Source organism: Stegostoma tigrinum, chromosome 2 (genome assembly GCF_030684315.1).
Source record: "Stegostoma tigrinum isolate sSteTig4 chromosome 2, sSteTig4.hap1, whole genome shotgun sequence".
Taxonomy (NCBI): Eukaryota; Metazoa; Chordata; class Chondrichthyes; order Orectolobiformes; family Stegostomatidae; genus Stegostoma; species Stegostoma tigrinum.
In genome coordinates this window covers 158,358,281-158,366,000 of record NC_081355.1, presented here as the reverse complement: position 1 = coordinate 158,366,000, position 7,720 = coordinate 158,358,281, and the positions used below count along the sequence as shown (strand labels likewise).

At 43.4% G+C, this 7,720-nt stretch overlaps 1 protein-coding gene across 1 annotated transcript; it reads right to left on the bottom strand.

The window, feature by feature from the left end:
• Positions 1 to 730: 730 nt before the first annotated feature.
• On the bottom strand, positions 731 to 5,000 carry scrt1a (scratch family zinc finger 1a). The gene is made up of 2 exons (XM_048562145.2): positions 4,544 to 5,000; positions 731 to 3,091 (listed from the first exon to the last, which is right to left on the bottom strand). Exons 1-2 carry the CDS (start codon positions 4,695 to 4,697, stop codon positions 2,364 to 2,366), a joined length of 882 nt encoding a protein of 293 aa, XP_048418102.1. The 5' UTR covers positions 4,698 to 5,000; the 3' UTR covers positions 731 to 2,363.
• Between the last annotated feature and the right edge of the window lie 2,720 nt (positions 5,001 to 7,720).

Below are 7,720 nucleotides of genomic sequence, written 5' to 3'. Positions count from 1 at the left end.
GTTGCTGGTAACAACGCAAGCATTTCAGCTACAGACCGAGGTCCTTATAGTTAATGTCTAAAGAGCGACCTATCGCTGTGTCTGACCTTTCTACAACAACTCCTTTAGAAAAAAAACCCTGAAGCCTGGTTTTACAGGCAGGGAAAGGACACGGGGACAGTCGTGCGAGGTCAGAACCGGACTGATCATCATCATTCCCCAAGTCTATTGTGTTTTAACCGAATATTCGCTGGGATTTTAAAGGGTGTGCGGGCGATGCAATGGGCACAGAGTTGCAGGAGGCAAATGTGTCAGAGAGCTGGATTGTGTGTGGGGAGGTGAAGGTGCTGGGGTGTGGTAGAGGCCGAGAGGTTGGGTGGGAGGTGTTGTAAATAACACAGATGTCTGGATCTGTCTATTGTGCATGTTCACGGCAATCAGCCCCCGGGGGGTCCAAGAACCGGCAGATAATTGTGAGGCCCGGAAAGGTTTCACGTTCTGGGAATTATTAACACATTCCGACTACGTGACCAGACTACCTATTCGCCAATCGCCAACAAATAGCGTTTTTTTCTCTTTTTTTAATAAAGAAACACTACCTGTTACAATGTCGACCTGTTACTAGAGAGATTGACAAGAAAGGAGCTGGGGGCCAAGACCGTTAGTTTCCAATTATTGCAAGGAATGTTTAAAATAGATATGCCATTGGAAAATAACAAGGCACACATCATATATTAAGAATTGTCTTTATTCGTTATTAGTCATTTTAATTATGAAGTGCGCCATAATGTCTGTTGTCATTGTGCTTACAACCGTCTGATACTGGCTTAAAAATTCCCGTGAAAATTTCTCCCAGAAACTGGGAGGGTTAAACACTTTTTACAATTTGTAAAAATCCTGTATTTTTTTTAAGTGGCAAATGTTATTTACAAGACTTCTCACGATATACAGTTCTTCTGTGTGCGTGTGGTGTGTTCCTCTGATGGTTACTATCAATAATAAATACAATTCCTTCTACCTGAATCTAGGAATCCGACATTTAGTGCTACCAGGTGTAAACCTAAAATGGAATAAGACAGAGTAAGACGGCAATGGGAGTGCGTTGAGAGTGATTTCACCTCATGATGTTCATTTATCAAAAGTCATTGAATGGCTGGGAGCTGTCCTTTCAACACCACAAGGACCATCCCCGATACTACAATGAAACAAAGGCAGGCAATGTTAAAATGGAAGATTCATTTGTCTTAAATCCTATAAGACTATATTGGAAAGTTCCCTGATATTAATAATTATTTATTATTATCCTAAATAACTGTCTCACTATTCAGAATACTGGATTAAAATGTACCTGATTCATCTGCTTATTCAAATACTATTTTTCTTTTAAAAATATCATGCATCAAATAATTATTGCTCTATAGCATAGTCCAGGCTCCTACGTGAAATATTGCCCTCAAAACTGTCTACATTATTTAATTCTTATGATTTTTCATCTTCTTGCAAAAAATTCAAAATATAGTTATCTTACAATTGGCATAGATTGGATACTGTCACATGCATAAAATGCAAATAGTTCGGCAAAAAATAATCGAACTAAAGTTTGTTTCGATTTCTCCCTCTGAAAGTGGCAAGCGCTTTGGCATGTCAGTAACAGATTGGTAACCTGTTAAATACTGAACGGATTTTGATCCTATAATTAATTCCAGAAATTAATAAATAAAGTGCAACTCAATAATTAAACAAAAACCCAAAAGAACCACTAATCGTGGCTCAGACTTGACCGGGTGCAAGGTGGGGGTGGGGGGGGAAGGGTCAATGATAGAAAGATCAAATAAATTGTCACTGAGCAAATAAATTGAAGGTTTTACAAATTAACCAAACACGTTGTTACCGGTAATGTTACCTCAAAGAGAAGGGGAGGGGCCTATATCTGGTCGTTGGCAAAAGTACATTATTGTCCTCCGAGTTCTGTGTGTGGATTTAAAAAAATGGTCTGACCTCTCAATAGTTACAAACATCTTTACTGCCCACCCCTCTCGCTGAATTTCAGCGAGTGATTTGGTAAGGGCTGAGTGTTTTCTACAGCTTGAGTTAGGACGTTGTTCTGTGTTCAGTCTGTTCGAAGATTGCAAGCAGTTTTTTTGTCTTCACTTTCATATAGAAAACATTTTCGATGTGCTATAACGCGTAGCATTTCCACATGTATTCGTGTTTCTGTAGGGTTCCTCAATGCTTGAGAGATTCGGGGTAATTGGTGGAAGAAGGGTCAGTGATGTGTGTGTGTGTGTGTGTGTGTGTGTGTGTGTGTGTGTGTGAGGGGGGGCGGTGGTGGGGTAGTGGTGTTCGGAAGGAAGGGTTCGGAGGGGGTGGGTGGGCGGTGAGGATCAGGCTTCAACTGCGTTCAGTGCCGGGACAGCGCCTTTAAAACAGGCGGATTCGTAATGCTTGTTCAGATAGGACTTCAAAGCGAAGGTCTTGTTACACCGTTTGCATTTGAAGTGCTTGAAAGCTGAATGAGTTTGCATGTGGGCTCTGAGGTTGGAGCGGTCTGCAAAGGCTTTACCACAGTGAGCGCACCCAAACGGTTTCTCTCCGGTGTGGGACCTCATGTGGCCTTGGAGGAGCCAGGGTCTGCTGAAGGCTTTACCGCAGATTTCACACTTGTGCTTGAGGTCGTGAGTCAGGAGATGCATGGCCATGGCCGGCATGGACACATAGACCTTGGCACAGGTTGGGCATTTCTTGGCCATCTTACTATCCAGGCTCCGGTGGGTCTGCTTGTGTCGACTCAAGTTGGACGAGGTGGCATAGGTTTTCCCGCACTCGTTGCATGTGTGGCGCTGGATGGAGCTCCTGGGGCCGGCAATAGCCTTCCGCCTCGATCTGCCGTCAGTGATGAAGAAGGCGTCCACAGTGTAGCCTTCGCTCACCGCCGCATCCCCGTTGATGTAGCCGGTTGTAATCCCCGACTGTGGGCTATCCGGTGGCTCCGAGTCCGGGACTCCGTACTCACCGCGAACCGCTGCATAGATAGGCTCGGGCGAAGACAATTTGATCGCGTTCTGGGGCTCTCCGTCGTAAACGGAAGGCGTGATATAGTCACCGACGTAGCCTGGCAATTAAAAAATAGAGATAAAGATCTTTGTTCACTTCATTCATTAAGGACGCGAGGTCACGGCAGGAATCGTTGTGTCCTTAAATACAGCCTTCTTTTTTAATGCAGTTTCCGCTATTTATATCCCGCAACAAGCAAACTGCAGTTTGCAATTTATTTTTAGTAACATTACAACTGGGGAACAAAAGCCAGGGCCCATGCGCTATAAATGTAACCCGCCTCGCCAAATGACTTCACAGCAAACCAGCCAATAACATGCACATCGCATTTAGCTCCCAGTTGCAGTTTCTGTGTATATAAATAAAAAATATTAATAAAAGAATTGCATTAAATTTGTCCTGGGTGCACACACACACACACACACTGTCTCTCACACAATAACAGTCATCGCGATGCTTGTCGCGGGAGACTGGGCAGTTGAGCTGAAGAGGGCCGCATTCCAGTGAATGAAACTCGATCTCAGAGTGATCAACAAGCTGTTCGGTCTCACTGCCTTTGTAATACCGTCGGATGTAAAATTCAATTTCATCCCAACACTAGGTCAGAGCGATGCCCGGGATTACAAGCTTTGCCAATGAAGTCCCGTTGTGTTCAAAAACAAACATTTTAACGCTAAGGGACAACATGGCCCATAGCTCTGCATGTCGCGTATGCAACACTAAAGAAAACTATCTTGTCCATCACAGAAATGGAAAATTTAATGTGGAATGAAATCAAAACATGCTCACAAACACGCGCACACAAATCCTTTGTTAGCATTAAACCGCTAGAACCAGAATCAAAGCCGAGGGACAAATGTAAGTCAGGATTTCGAATCGATTTTTGTTTGAATTTCATTTGTCTGAACATGCAACAAGCTTGATTGTATTGTTATTAATAATATATTAGGCAAAGATTGGTCTTTGACAGTTGGAGGCAGGAACGGCGCACCGAGCAGCCGGTGAACCACTGCCTACGTTCATAAAGGTACTGCAGTGTTTTTCCAACTTTGTCTCTGCCTCTAGGTGCAGCCAGTTGCCACACGCGAGGTTGTTCCCCCCTTACATTCACAAGATGAACACAGCATCATCTCTGTCTCTTCCTTAAGACTCCCATCGTTTACAAAAAAAGCAGAGCGACTGGCTTTCAAAGGCTTGACAGGAGTATACATTGAAATTAGCTAGACGTTTTTTTTAAAATTTAGAGTAAGAGGGAGCCTTCTCAAGAAACAATGCAATCAATGAAAAACATCATTCTTGGATAAGTACCTCAAAATATTACACGCAATGCGTAAAATGCTTACAGAGGCTTATTTTTGCACACATCCCTAATGCAGTTATTCTAACGAAGAGCATTTTTTCCCGCGTACGGGTTTGGTGTTAATCTTTGCAAATGCGGCGTGCAGAATAGAGAGACTGAGAAATGATTGTGCACAGCGCAGCAACAGATCAAAGGACGGGAAGCATTTACCTTTTTCGTGCAACCGAGCAGTTAGGCTTCCAACGTTATTGGCGGCACGTCTGCCATAAGCGTTTTCGTAGTCTGAGGTCGGCGATGGGATGCTGGTTGTAGGAGATGGGAAGTCATCAAGCTTGACTTTCTTAACTAGGAAGGAGCGCGGCATGTTTTTCTTCTGCAGATCTGTATGGGGCAGAGACGTACTTTCGGCTCTGGACAGTTCCCAGCGATTCCTTGATGGTTGTGGGGGGGAGGGGGGGTGGTGGTGGGGGTAGAGAAAAAAAGAGTCCCGGGGTGTAAGGTTCAGAACTGGATAGCTTCCAACAGCTCCTCTGCCGGGGTGGAGAGCCGCGGGTTTGATTTCAGCACTCTGGACAGCTCCCAGCGTCTCCCTACGCTGGGGCAGTCCCGGTTTGCAGTTTCAGCACTTGGACAGCTCTCCACGGCTCTCCTGCTCGGCTCCTTCCTGAGGCTGGCTGAGGAATGAGAATGAATTCTACAGGCTGTGAGGTCAGCAGCTGTAGGTTTTATACAGTCGCGATCAGGTGGTAAATGAAAATGCCTAATTCAGCCCATCAAAAATTCTCTGGGGATCCACATTACGCCAGACGAATTCATTTTTTCGTTTGCTGCCGCCGCTCTCTCCATTTTCGCCACTCACCTCTTTTATCAAGGCTGCCTCGGAGTTCATATTATTAGTTGAAATCGAGTGGATCAAAATGGTTTGATTGGCTGAAAGGAACTGATTTAATTCTGGATTAGGCTTTAACCTCCCCAGGAGGTTTTAATGTCAGTCGTTGGTGCTGTCACATCAGCCAGGAGCTAGTAGGTTGAAGTTACACTGCACAACATTGAACTAACAGCTTAGGCTAATAATTGAGTGCAGCAGTGAGTGAGTGCTGCACTGTTAAGGATGCTGCCTATTAAACCAGGTGCTAAAATGAAACTGCTCTTTGCCTGCCCACTTGAATATGAAAGATCCAATGGAACCAGATGAGAATCACAAACTCTTCTGTTTCTGTGAAACAAATTCACAGAAATGCTGAGGCTATAAGACCACGAGAAATACAAACAGGAGTAGGCTCTTTGGCCCCCTCAAGTCTGCTCTGTCCTTCAATAGGATTATTACTGACCCAACATATCTCACATCCACTTTCCTGCCCTTTCACTATAATCCTTGGCTCCCTGACTTATCAATAATCAATGTACTTCTGCCTCAAATATACACAAGAGCTTTGCCTCAACAGTTCACTTTGACAAGGAAGTCTAAATACTCACTACCTCTGAGGGAAGAAATTCATTCTCATCACAGTCTTAAATTAAGGATCTTTAGTTCTGAGACTGTACCCTCTGGTCCAGACTCTCCCATGAGGGGATAAATTGTCTCAGCATTTGCCTGCTAAAGCCCCTTAGGAATCCTATGTGTCTGAATGAAATCACCTCTCATTCTTCTAAACTCTAGTGAACAATGTCCCAGTTCTGAGAAGGGCCACCAGACCTGAAATAGTAACTCTGATTCTTTCTTCACAGGTGCTGCCAGACCTGCTGAGCTTTTGCAGTAAATTGTTTTTGTTCTAATCTGTTTACTCTTTGCTCACAGGATAATCTCTCCAAATGACAGGTCATCCTAGTAAACTTTCTCCAAATTTGTGTTGTAGCTCTCTGCAGTTTTTCTCAATTTAAACAGTATTCTGTTCTTTTACTTTCCCAATCGAAATGAACAAACTTCCCATTTTCCCACATTATACGCCATTTGCCCACTTTTTGCCCACTTACTTGACCTCTCAATACTTCTCTGTAAATTGTTTGTTTCACACTCACAATCTGTCTTTCCACCTGTTTTTGTGTCATCAGTGAATTTGGTTACAGTAAATTTACTCCCTTCCTCCAAGTCATTGATATATAGTTCAACAGTTGTTGTCAGCACTGATTCCTGTGGAACCCCACTGGTCATGGCTTACCAACCTGAAAAAAAACCCCTTATCTCCACTCACTGGTTCCTGCCCATGAGCCAATTCTCTATCCATGCCAATAACTACCTCCAACACCATGGCTCTTATTTTATGGTGTAACCTTTTCTGAGGCACTTGGTCAAATGCCTTCCAGAAATCCACATGCAACAAGTCCACTGATTCCCCTCTATTCATTGTGGTTGAAGCTCCCTCAAAAAAATCTAACAAATTAGTCAGACATGAGTTTCCTTTCACAAAGCCATGATGACTCTTTATGATTTTTCAGATGTTCTGCTAATACCTTCTTAATAAATGTCCCCAATACTTTTCCAAAGATAGATGTTAGGCTAATCAGCCTACAGTCGCCCACTTTTTGCCCCCCTTCCTTTTTGAATAGGCGTGTCACATTAGGAGTTTTCTAATCCTGTGGTTCATCTCCAGATTCCAAGGATTTTTCAAAATTTACAACCAATGCATCTACTATCTCTGTAGCTACCTGTTTTTAGGATTTAGGATGCAAGCCAACAGGGCTAGTGGACCTATCTGCTTTTAACCCTATTTGTTTGCCTGATACAAATTCTTCAGTGATGGTGATCGTATCAGCTCCTCCCCTGTATTCTTTAGTTTTTCTTTTCTTTATTCATTAATGGGATGAGGGTGTCACTGGCTAGGCAGCATTTATTGCCCATCCCTAATTGCTGTGGGTCTGGAGTCACACGTAGGCCAGACCAGGTAAGGATGGCAGTTTCCTTCCCTAAAGGACATTGGTGAACCAGGTGGGGTTTTCTGACAATCAACAGCGGATTCATGGTCATCATTAGACTTTTAACTCCAAATATTTTATTGAATTCAAATTTCACTGTCTGCCGTGGCTGGATTCGAACCTGTGTCCCCAGAACATTTTCTGGGTCTCGGGATTAACAGTCCAACGATAATACCATAACACCACCTCCCCTTAATGGAATGTTCAAAACAACTTCCAATGTAAAGATTGATGCAAAATATGCATCAAACATCTCTGCCATTTCTTGGCTCTCCAAAACTTTCTCCCCACGTCCATTTCCTGAAGGGCCTATATTCACTTTGAACTCTGTCTTTTTTTTTAAGATATTTAACAAAGCTGTTCTTGTCAGTTTTACTATTCCTCCCTAGTTTGCCCTCGTGGTTTGCTTTCTCAGTCTTTGTTTTTTTTTATTCCTCTTGTTATAGTGGAAAAGAAGGCCACTTGGCTCATTGT